The sequence below is a fragment of the Lampetra planeri genome, chromosome 52, assembly GCF_965212315.1.
Source record: "Lampetra planeri chromosome 52, kcLamPlan1.2.h2, whole genome shotgun sequence".
Lineage (NCBI taxonomy): Eukaryota > Metazoa > Chordata > Hyperoartia > Petromyzontiformes > Petromyzontidae > Lampetra > Lampetra planeri.
The window spans coordinates 6,671,533-6,683,809 of record NC_136158.1 but is presented as its reverse complement, the minus strand read 5'-3'; the positions used below and the strand labels follow the sequence as shown (position 1 = coordinate 6,683,809).

Here is a 12,277-nt window from a genome sequence, read left to right as displayed (position 1 = left end):
ATGAGATCACGACGTTTCGATTGCAACACAAGCAATCATCATTAGGTGTGAAAACTACAGCAAGAAAATGTTTAGCTGTAGTTGTGCTGTAGTTTTCACACCTGATGATGATTGCTTGTGTTGCAATCGAAACATCGTGATTTAATTTATTTGATATTTTATACCTACGTGACTGTACCGAAATAACCAAAGAGTACAGTGCGTCTACAGCCTGGAAAAATTGTACAGGGCACAGTGGCGTTCCCATAGTTGAGTCCGTCTCAACGCCATCGTTCACGATCCCTCAAGGTACAACTTTCAACTACTACCAACCATCAGGTGTGTGCAGTGTGTACAGCGGCTTAAATTTGCCGGCGTGGAGACGAACCTTATTGTGCCCCGCATTCCCTCCCTTCACGATCTCCGGTGCCATGTATTCTATCGTCCCGCAGAAGGAATAGGCCCGCTCGTTCTGGACGCACGGCACGCGCACGGAGAGGGGAGGATCGTTTCACACAAAAGAATAACATTGAGAATGAGCGGGGTGTGCGACAGAGGCCGCACTCACCCCCCCGCCAGGGAGGGGGAGGGGTGTATTGTTCTCAAAGGCTTCACACACACGAAAAGCAACTTTCATCGCATCTTAACACATTAGAAGGGGGGCACACCCTCCGCTTACAGCTGCCCCTTTAACAGCACAAGGTGATTCGGCACCTGGGTCTGCTAGAAGGCATTAGTCTGCCGGCATGGGGTGATGGTTGCCGCTGTGCGCGATCCCAAATGAGTCATCTGTGTTGGAATTTTTAGTCATTTCGCAACTCTGAAGCATTATTCTACGCGTATGTACAGCACTGACAGAAAACACCGTAGTTTAGACTTTTTAGATTATTTTGCTGCTATAAATGTCCAAACGATGAGCCAATTTTGCTGAGCATTCATTTGTGGTGGCCAGGTCGCTTCTGAACAATAAGTTAATGCCTCAGTAGGCTTTGCCTGGTAGGATGGGCATGGATTAGTTGTTGTATTTGTTTGTCTTTGGGAGATTTGTTTACCTGTCTGACGCTGTCTTTCCGACAGACCTGTTCTTCACCTGAGGACGGCTGCTTGCGTTGTGGCCGAAACGTCGTGAGAATTGTATTTTATTATGTTTTATTTTTATTATTTTATTATTTCCCTTCTACGTGACTTTACCGAAAGAACCAAGAAGACTTTGCACTACTATTGTGTTGTTGTGTCGTTTGTTGTTGTAACGTTCTTACCCCGTGCCCCGACTGGACATCTGTTAAAAAGAGATCGAGAGCTCATCGGATTCCTCCAGGAAAAATCAATATTCTGATTTGAATACATGGGAGCGTATTTTCGCAGTTGTACTGTGTAGCGCTCCAATGTGTGAACCACTACCCTACAAATGTATAGACAAACCAAGACAAAGATCACCCATATAACCTACACAGGCTGCCGAAGCAAGTGCTGATAGCGAGTACATATGAAGGTCGGCAGGGCACACGATAGCGTGGTGTGACTAGCACCATGCCTGGCCACATTTGTCTCCCTAGTGGTGATATTTACATACTGCACCACATACGTTCGTTTAAGGTTGAGTAGACCTAAGGGAGGATCACCGCCGGTTCAGATAATCGTCAATGATGTTGGTCGGGTCACCGGGTTTATAGCGCAGCGTGTTAACTGTGACTACACCCCCGCTCCCCACAACACACACACACAGCCAAACACAGAGCCACACACACAGAGCCACACACACACACACAGAGCCACACACACACACACACAGAGCCACACACACACACACACAGAGCCACACACACACACACAGAGCCACACACACACACACAGAGACACACACAGAGCCACACACACACACACAGAGCCACACACACACACACACAGAGCCACACACACACAGAGCCACACACACACACACAGAGCCACACACACACACACAGAGCCACACACAGAGACACACACACAGAGCCACACACACACACAGAGCCACACACACACACAGAGCCACACACACACACAGAGCCACACACACACAGAGCGAAACACACACAGCCAAACACAGAGCCACACACACACACAAAGAGCCACACACACACACAGAGCCACACACACACACAGAGCCACACACACACACAGAGCCACACACACAGAGCCACACACACACAGAGCCACACACACAGAGCCACACACACACACACAGAGCCACACACACACACAGAGCCACACACACACACACAGAGCCACACACACACACAGAGCCACACACACAGAGCCACACACACACACAGAGCCACACACACACACAGAGGCACATACCTCCTCTATTACAAACTCTTTGCTGAGCCCAAAGTCCGTGAGCACGATGTGGCCTTCGCAGTCCAGGAGGATATTCTCCAGCTTGATGTCCCGGTAAATGATTCCCAGCTGAAGCGGGAGAGAGGGGCAGAGTCACCCCGGCGGTAATCCTGGATAAACGGCCATCAGAGAGCGCACGCCAACACCGGGGCCACATCACCCGCCGTATGGCACCCCCCCCCCCCCCCCCCCCCAGAGGTCGCAATCGGGTACCCGATACCCGTACCCTACCCGATACCCGGCTACCCGTACCCGGCCGGGTATGGGTACCCGTTTGCGACCCTGGTGCGGTTGGGTACGGGTACGGGTAGGCCGTGAGTCACTGGTGAGTAACCGTTTGTCACTCATTTCCCAACGTCTTGTCTCTTCTCACAATTCAAGTTCCTAGAATCAACCCACCCGCGCCTGCAACATGGCTTCATCCCAGAGGTCGTAATCGGGTACCCGTACCCTACCCGGCCGGGTACGGGTACAGGTGCCCGCTTGCGACCCTGGTGCGGCCGGGTACGGGTAAGGAATCAAAATTCGTTTGCGACCTGTGCCCCCCCCCATCATCTTAGCAGCTGATGATGCAGAGTCGAGTCTCGATGATTGTGCTGGAGAGTCGAACACCGCGCATTGAAGCAGGTGCTTTAGGCTGCGGCGGGGAGGGGAGGGGGTGCAGGGGAGCACGCCAGCAGAGGGTGCTCGCTACACATCTCCGTCAACAGCGGGTGCGACTGTAGCCGTGCAACCTAAACCATGGAGCCATTGTATAGTAAACCCATACAGACTCATGGAGATGCACAGAGATATAGAGACACATAGAGAAATATGTTAAAGACAAGCAACAGCAGCAGGACCTCGACATCAATGGCATTGAGCTCCATGAACGTGTTGCCGCTGCCATCATGCGCGTGAACAGAACAGGACTCGAGAGCGTGGTTGAGTCACGGGCAGCAGCCGGTCTTCTGGGTTCGAACCCAGGGTCTCCGCCGTTGCCGGCTCGGTGTCCCCAACTTTTCGGAACGGTTCCCCAGGCGCGCTCGCGGGTTTACCTTGTGCAGGTGCTCCAGCGCCAGCACGATCTCGCCGATGTAGACGCGAACCTCGTCCTCGGTGAAGTGCTCCCGCTGGTACAGGTGGGTGAACATCTCCCCACCGTTCACGTAGTCTGCGCGGGTGTGCAAAACGTGCGTCAGGGACGAGTCTCCGCGGCCGCACGGAGCAACGCCGCTGGCCGAGGTCGCCCAAATCGAGCATCTCTTGGGGAAAAAATACGCGGTCTGTGAATGGGACGTTCGGAAGTTGGGATGAATATTGGGCCAAAAAGGCTGCTGTCTGGGCTATTGAATTCTGACCGAGTAATCAGTTCCGACTGGAGCGGACGCCCAAATATGGAATGTTATTTCTAAGGTTGCGTAAGGGTGCGAGAGAGTGGGGGGAGTGTGGAGGGAGGAGTGGGGGAAAAGCTGAGACAGGATGGACTCCAGTTTGCAGGTGTGCGAATGCGTGCGAGTTCTGGAGAATGGTGCGGAGCGGTGGCGGAGTGGTCAACGCACTGCGCTGCAAACCCGATACCCCAAGTTCGATGCCCGCTCACTTCCAATATCAGTGGCGAATATGCGAAGCGGTCCTGGACTTCCCCCACAAGCCGAGTCCCCCTGGTGCGCCGTGTCAACATCGGCACCAGGGGGACAAAGGCGGCCAGGCGTGCTTGTTGGCCAACCTCACCCTGCTGGTGTGCCGTGCCTGCCTCGAGAGCTGCTCGCTGAAGGTAGGCTACACACATGGTGTGGGGGAGGGGGGACCTTTGTTGGTCTTTGTCCTGCGTGCGGCCATGCGGGTTCGGCGCGCTCACCCAGGATGAGGTGCAGCTTGGTGTCCGTCTGGAAGGCGTAGTGCAGCGTGACGAGGAAGGGCGACTGGCGGATGTGCTCCAGCACCTGCCGCTCGGTGCGCGTGTGTTCGGCCGTCTTGGCCTTCTGCACGATGGAGGCCTTTTTGAGCACCTTCATGGCGTACAGCTTCCCCGCGTCGTGCCCGCTCACCTTGCGCACCAGGAACACCTTCCCGTACGCTGGATACGGGGCGGGGGGGGTGGCAGGGGGGGGGGGGAGGACGTCGCGGGTAAGCATTGAACCCCGCCACACGGCGCAGCGCGGGGTTTGTCGCGGGAGCCGCCCTCGAGAGCGCCGCTCGTCCCACGCTCCCGCGGAACGACGGTCGCCACTTCCCGCTGCTCGAGAGAGCCGCACGTGAGGCACCGGTGAGCTCGTCTCCTGTTATACAACGCTGCAGAGCCAGCGGTGGGAACGCCACAATCACCGGCACAATCGGCTGTGCAGAGGACGCAGCCCCCGGTGATGCCGGCGAAGCTGCAACGTCACACAAGGCCCCGTCGCCAGCGACGAGGCCTAAGACCGCACTGAGAAGGCCCGGAGAGCCGGTTTATTTCGCTCCTAAAACAAACGCGTCGATGACGCGGTGGAGGAAGGGGAGGGGTGGGGGTGGGTGGGAAGGACTCACCGCCGGTGCCGAGCACTTTCAAGAGTTCAAAGTTCTCCATTCCCACGCGCTCCGAGTACCCAGTGAGGTTGGCTGTGAACAGAAGAGCAGTCCGTGTTGGTAAATGTGACAGACCCTGAGCGTACACACAAAAGACAAAGGATTCCCCGTGTAGCCTTCGCAGACTGTTGAGGCAAGTGCTGTTAGTGAGGAGGGCCTATGAAGGCCGGCACGGTACACGGGGGGCTGGGTGGCCAACACCACGCCCGGCAACCTTTGTCTCCCATGTGGCGATGTTTACACACCGCACCAGGTACTCATTTGAGGCCCAGGACCGGTTCAAATATTCGTCACCGTTATTGGTCGCGAGCGAAAATAGAACTCGGGTGGCCGGGTTCGTAGCGCAGTGCGCGCTGACCATTGCAACGCTGCTCCCCATACGTACACACACACCGATGCACGTACGCGCATAAATACCGAACACGGAGGGCGACGAGCCGTGAGTGCCGCAAGACCGTGGCTGGCAGTGAATTGGACATTTTATAGTTTTTTTATGAGCAAAGACGCCAAACTGTGGCAGATGTTGCGAAACCAGTTTCCCTCTCACAACGGCTGCGGCTACTCCTAGCCACGTGCCACCGACCGCACTCAGTCTACCTGGCTCGGAGAATCTCCGCGCGCAGAAGAGAAAACTAAGGCGGCAGATCTGTGCAAACGTGCGAGACAAAAAAAAAAGAGTCCCGCGTACCGACGTGCCTTTAACCAATTTTGCATTTCACAAAGAAACGGTGACCACGTCAACACACTCGTACACGTACGCGCGTCCGACACAGCCCACCACGAGCGCCGTTACTTGACAACGGCGAGCGACGATGCCCGCGGCAGCGCGAGGTCGCTGCGTCCGGCCACGGCGAGCTTCCGTCGTGAGCCCATCGAGCCCCCACGGCGCGACCGGTGCGATCCCTTAGTGCCACAACGACGACGACGCTTCACGATCACCACCCACAGGCCGGTGTCTGTGCACGAGGCCAAGAGCCCTGAAGAATTCTGTTCACATTCCCCCACCCCCATCCTGCACACAAACTGCGCCGCCTTCGATATTCACAATTCCACCGCTGTGTAAACGTGCGTGCAAATTGTTGTGTAAACGCGCGTGCAAATTGTTGTGTAAACGTGCGTGCAAATTGTTGTGTAAACGTGCGTGCAAATTGTTGTGTAAACGTGCGTGCAAATTGTTGTGTAAACGTGCGTGCAAATTGTTGTCAGCGTACGTGCAAATTGTTGTGTAAACGTGCATGCAAATTGTTGTGTCAACGTAAGTGCAAATTGTTGTGTAAACGTACGTGCAAATTGCCGTGTCAACGTGCGTGCAAATCGCCGTGTCAACGTGCGTGCAAATCGCCGTGTCAACGTACGTGCAAATTGCCGTGTCAACGTGCGTGCAAATTGCCGTGTCAACGTACGTGCAAATTGCCGTGTCAACGTACGTGCAAATTTCCGTGTCAACGTGCGTGCAAATCGCCGTGTCAACGTACGTGCAAATCGCCGTGTCAACGTGCGTGCAAATTGCCGTGTCAACGTACGTGCAAATCGCTGTGTCAACGTACGTGCAAATTGTTGTGTAAACGTGCGTGCAAATTGTTGTGTCAATGTGCGTGCAAATTCCTAATTAAGATGGAAGCAGGAGGAGGATTTTTCATGGCTCTGGCTGCCTGCCTGATGATGCTGGTTGTAATTACCGGCGAAACGTCACGCTACTCGAATTTTAAATGCTGTCGGTTTGCACTCCAGCACACAACCGGTGTGCTGTACTGGTAACGAATTGCCACGTTTTGTTTAAATGACAAAACGTACTAATTGGCTGTGTCAGGAGATGGCGGGTTCAACGACACATTTATATTTACGCGATCCAACCCAAACAAACCCTCTTATGCATAATATTGGTCGCGAAACCCTACATGTTAAACGGCTTGCGATGTCTGTGAACCATTTACAAAACGTGACGGGGGTGGGGAGGGGGGAGGCAGGTCCTTGATTTCGCTGCTTTTCAACACCAAGTAAACCAATTCATTAAATAATAAGACCCACACACACACGCACGCACCAGTGGAGGTACGGTCCCCACTTCCCCCTCGGGGCCAGACTCGAACGAGCCACCGCCACGCTTTGATGAGAACACTCGAGAGGAGAGGGGGCGGCTTCCCTCGGCGCGTCGCCATGGAGTCCGGCCGCTTTCAACCCTCGCCACGGATCAATAACGGGAGAGAATCGCCACGTGCCTATCGATTTACTCGGCTCTTCTTGCCCGCACTGCAACAGATTCGGCCCCACAATGTAACGACGGCACGACACGCATGATCGTGTGAGAACACCGATTTGTGTGCGTAATTAAACGCCCTATCGTGTTAGTCCTTCCTTCCCCCAATACCCCCCGTCGTCCGTGCTGTCGGCTCCTTGCCCCACTTTACGTCCAGGCTCAAGACCTTCCTCTCTGCCTATGACCCATGACCGCCTCTCTCTCTCGACAAACCAAAGACGCACTGTGCTACTGGACAGCGCCGAGATGCGGTCGCATTTCCGAGCTATGTAAATCCGCGGCACCGCCTTGCAGTGTAGTGTTTTGTAATCGTTTTGTATCGAGCGTTAAGATGTATTCAAGTGTTAGAGTGATTCCCTGCTGCTCAAATGAGCCACATTGAGGCACGAGTGCTCATCTTCTGTTTACTGCCCCGCAGAGCCCAGTGATGGAAATTCCTCATTCCTACGGCATGGGCTAGTGTATCCACAGGACAACCACCATTGACTTCCCCGCAAAATGGTACCTATTTTACCAGCCCATGGAAGGATGATGGGCCGAGTCAACCCTCGACCAGGATTTTAACTCGCGCCCTTCCGACTGAGCCGCTGAGCCACCGGCCGGTTTCATGAGTCTCCAACTCCCATAGGGCTGTAGCAAATACACCGAGTCTGTGAGGCGATTGAGAGTTGTTTGTCAATACTTCACCATGCTCGTCGGTACGAGTTGGCGAAAGGTGGCGAGGGCGCAACCACGACCCGGGATCAGGTATCACCGACGTTAGCCGTGGCTGGGAATCCAACGCAGGCCGCTGGGTCCGCAGCACGGTGCGCCAAGCGTTGCGCCGCCGCTCCCCGCCCCAGGAGTAAAGTACCAGCGAATGCACGCCTGCACTTGCCAATGCAATCACGGGGGCCATTACTGCGGGGATCTGGACTTCGTCAACTGCGGACTGAAAACGCCGGCCTCGGCTCAGGCAACACCGGGGGGGGGGGGGGCACACGGCGCATATTTGCGTGCGGCGTTAATCCATCAACCGGGTTCTGTGAAGACTGCTTTGTTATTGCAGCACTATTCTAAGCTGCCTCAGGTGTAGACCTATAAAGAACTATTGCAACAATTTCGTGCCACGTAATCACTCCGGCCAAACTTTTCGTCACGAGAGCCCTCCGCCGCTCGACGCGGTCCAAACGAATTCAATGTTCACGTGCGCACCGCGTCGTTTGTTTCTCTGCGTCCCCCCCCACCCACCGGGTTGCTTTCGGTGATGCACAATTGGCAATTCCCGGGGTCACGCAGATTGTTGTCGTTTTGAGCTCCCTCGCCGGTGAGTCCGAGGGTGATTCTTCACAATGGAATTGTTAGCAATCAGGTACACTGGGGCGTTTCGCCCTAAACCGCGTCGAGCATCTTCAGGTTGCTGAACCAGGAAGTGAGAATTAAACAGCTACGGAAATGGCGATGATCTAACGCGCATGAGTCAGTGCGCCCACGTAAAGTTAAAAAAAGTTACGTTTTCGTTCCACAGGCCGAGCAGCCAAGGGGTTCACATCCTCACTCAATGTCCCCCCCGCGAGATCTTTCAACGGAGGAATTTACCCGAAATGTACTTGGCTCGCGAACACGCCGTTAAATTCTCTACTCAACTTAACGGAGCCATACACAAGATGAACAAGGGTCTTGATCGTGGCTGATGACGATTATGAATTCTCTACAATGGCACACGGTAAAAATTCTACTTTTACGAGTCACTGAAAAAGCTTGAAAAGTAAATAGAGAAGAATGCTGGGTTCACAAATCCCAAACAGCGGTGATTACGCCGGGCAGTGTTGAGCGAAGGAGCGGTTTAATTAAAATGTAAACACGTTGCCGATTGGCCTGGCAGAGCAAGCCAGCCAAGGGCGGCGCTGCTCAGCGATAGCGGCACAGGCGATGGGAGAGTGGTGGTCATCAGGGCCCGAGTGCCAATCGTGGTTCAAGCCAAGACTTTGGTGGCCACTCCTGATTCCACGAGGTCGTTATGGCAAGAACCCTCGCGACGTCAGGGCAAGAACCCTCGCGACGTCAGGCGACAACTTGGGGGGGCGGCACGACACCACTCTTGCGACAAATGTCAAAAGGCAAATAAAGTAAACTAAATTTAAACTTCGATTTAAAGCTTTCGTGACTGCAGGGATTCATCTTCTTGGTTCTTTCGGTAAAGTCACGTAGAATGGAAATAATAAAATAATAAAAATAAAACATATTTTATTATGTTTTATTTTTATTATTAATAATAAAAATAAAACATATTTTATTGTTTTATTTTTATTATTTTATAATTTCCATTCTACGTGACTTTACCGAAAGAACCAAGAAGATAAATTTAAACTATTGACAATAACAATATAATAATATTCTTTCGGTAAAGTCATTTAGATAGAAATAAAAATATCACGACGCTTCGATCGCAACGCAAGCAATCGTCATCAGGTGATTGCGTTGCGATTGAATCTACGCGACTTTACCGAAAGACCCAAAGAATATGAATTCCTGCAGTCACGAAAGCTTTAAGTCAACAATATAATCATCATATTGATGATATTAATAATATAATTCAAATAATAAACACCAAAAATAGGCTGAAGCACCCAGAGTGAAAACAATATTTATCTATCACTGCTGCAAGCATCTTATCTGCACTGATCGGGCACTGCAGAGGGGATATATTTAACTTGGCAGCAGCCCTGGGTTTCTAAACTTAGCAAGCTCAGTCACTTCTGTCAAAGCAGGGACCTCTTGCTGTGACAGAAAGTGCAGGGCCGTGACCAGGGCAACTTGCCCTGCCACACACCCTGGATGTAACAACAGCCACCCTGAGTCTCAAGGCTGTTTCTTCAAGAGGGTCCTGTTAGGTTTTCGCAGTCGGGAGGGGGGCGGGGGCGACGATAGCTGCGTTTCCCAAACGAGCTTTTAATTTCCCAATGTCGGTTGGAGAACTTGGACCGCGTCTATGGAACACAATGGCCTATATTCTTAGGTTTTTTTCGATACAGCTATCGTGCTGTGACTGTTCCACCTGAAGACGGAAGCTTGTGTTGCCTCCGAAACGTCGTGATTTTTATTTTACTTTTATTAATTTAAATTTTTACCTACGTGACTTTACCGAAAAAAACCTAAGAATATGAATCCTTGCAGTCATGAAAGCTTCAAATCTAGAATTAACACAATGGCCTGCTCGTCTCGGAACGACGGCAACCACGAATTTAACGTGAAACCGGTGCGCCAAGCGGACAGCGCGCGGTACGCCGCAGTGAACATGCACCGCAGCATTAACCAGGGCAGCCCGCCGGAGTCGAGCCCCGAACCGACAAGCGGAGCGAACGCATTTATGATTACAAAACACACGAACGCGTACTCGTGCGCACCACCGAGCAACTAAAGGACTCGATGTTCGGAAAAGCAAGGGAGTGAATGATGTAATGATGCCTGTTGTCGCGGGCGTGCGGTAATCGAGAATTGCGGCGGTCACAGGCACCCACACCCGCGCAAGAGACATGTCGCGTCCTCGTGACCAAACGGCGCAATCGGCAGGCGTGCGGCGCGTGCCCGTCCCACGCGCGATGCACCGCACCTCCTTGGCACTGACTGCGTGCGCACGCACGCGCGTCTCCCGGAGTTACTCACGCTGGCGGGCGTGTGCACGCCGACAGCTCAAACACATCAAGGAGGCAGCGGGGACCACAGGTGGTGCCCTCTGCGAGTCATCCAAGTCAGTCAACCCATGGCACCTGGATCTGTCCCGTGACCTCCTGCCAGCAGCGAGCCTTCCACACTTCACGTGATAGCCTCGATGGGCACCCAGGCTGGCACATGCGAAGTGGTGATGTCACCGCTACTTAGATGCGAATAGCGGCTGTTGTTTAAGTTGTGTGTACATCCAGCTTGGTATGATGTGATGTAGCACGTGTGTCTGTGTGTGACGATGTTTGTCTTTATGTAGCATTGTGCATAGGTTTGAGTCCCGACTCGTGCGCCTTCCTGCGTGGAGTTTGTGCGTTCTCGCCCTGTTCTGTAGAGTGTGAATGAGCGAGTGTGTGGAGTTTGTGCGTTCTCGCCCTGTTCTGTAGAGTGTGAATGAGCGAGTGTGTGGAGTTTGTGCGTTCTCGCCCTGTTCTGTAGAGTGTGAATGAGCGAGTGTGTGGAGTTTGTGTGTTCTCGCCCTGTTCTGCAGAGTGTGAATGAGTGTGTGGAGTTTGTTTGATCTCCGCCTGTTCTACATGGGTTTACTCCGGGTTCGCTGGTTTCCTTCCATAGCTAAACACCCCATACAATGTAACCAGTATAGGCCAACCACAATATGTTTTTTTTTTGGGTTAGATCGTGTAAAAATAAATGTGTCGTTAAACCCGCCACCACCCTACATAGCCCATTAGTGAGGTTTGTCACGGAAACAGAACATGCCAATTCGTTACCAGTACAGCACAACGGTCTGTTTCAGAGCAAATCTACAACATTCACAATCCGGGTGTGACGTTTTTCCAGTAATTACAACCAGCATCATCAGGCGACAGCCAGATTTGTGAAGACATCCTCCTGTTTCATTCCTTAAATAGAGAGGTAGTTGTGATGACGTCACTTGCGAGCCCTTCACATGCGAAGGGGGGGGGGGTATTAATGAATGCGTATAAATTGGCCAAACAACATCCAGAAAGCTGAACAAAACAGCAGTAAACATCACCCCCTACTGAGAAAAAACTTGGCAGGACCCTCCTGAAAACGGCGTCTTCAGACTTTGGCCAAGCTTTCCTGTGTAAACAAGCGCCATAAGCAGTGGATTGACCCCCGAACGATGATGGTGGTGGGGAGAGAGTTGGAATTAAAATAAAAATAATAACCGCGTGATGCAATATGTGTGTGCGTGTGTGTGTCCACGTGTGCTGTAGAGAGGGGAGCGGTAGTGTAGTAGCGGTTAGAGTGCTGCGCTACAAACCCAGCGACCCGAATTCGATTCCCGCTCACGACCAACACTGGTGATGATTATCTGAACCGGTCCTGGGCCTCCCCTAGGTCGCCTCAGCCTCAAATGAGTACCTGGTGCGATGTATAAACATCGCCACTGGTGGAGACAAAGGCGGTCGGGCGTGGTGCTGGCCA

At 52.8% G+C, this 12,277-nt stretch overlaps 1 protein-coding gene across 2 annotated transcripts in view; it reads right to left on the bottom strand.

Annotated features, from left to right (window-relative positions):
• The window catches only part of LOC144734706 (ribosomal protein S6 kinase alpha-5-like), a 51,629-nt gene that overhangs the window by 22,436 nt on the left and 16,916 nt on the right, over positions 1 to 12,277 (bottom strand). For both annotated transcript variants that reach the window (XM_078617021.1, XM_078617022.1), the window contains exons 2-6: positions 4,867 to 4,938; positions 4,199 to 4,417; positions 3,396 to 3,511; positions 2,320 to 2,427; positions 368 to 451 (exon numbers count right to left, since the gene is read on the bottom strand). In XM_078617021.1, coding sequence (XP_078473147.1) covers positions 368 to 451; positions 2,320 to 2,427; positions 3,396 to 3,511; positions 4,199 to 4,417; positions 4,867 to 4,938 — 599 coding nt within the window. The remainder of the gene's footprint in view (positions 1 to 367; positions 452 to 2,319; positions 2,428 to 3,395; positions 3,512 to 4,198; positions 4,418 to 4,866; positions 4,939 to 12,277) is intronic.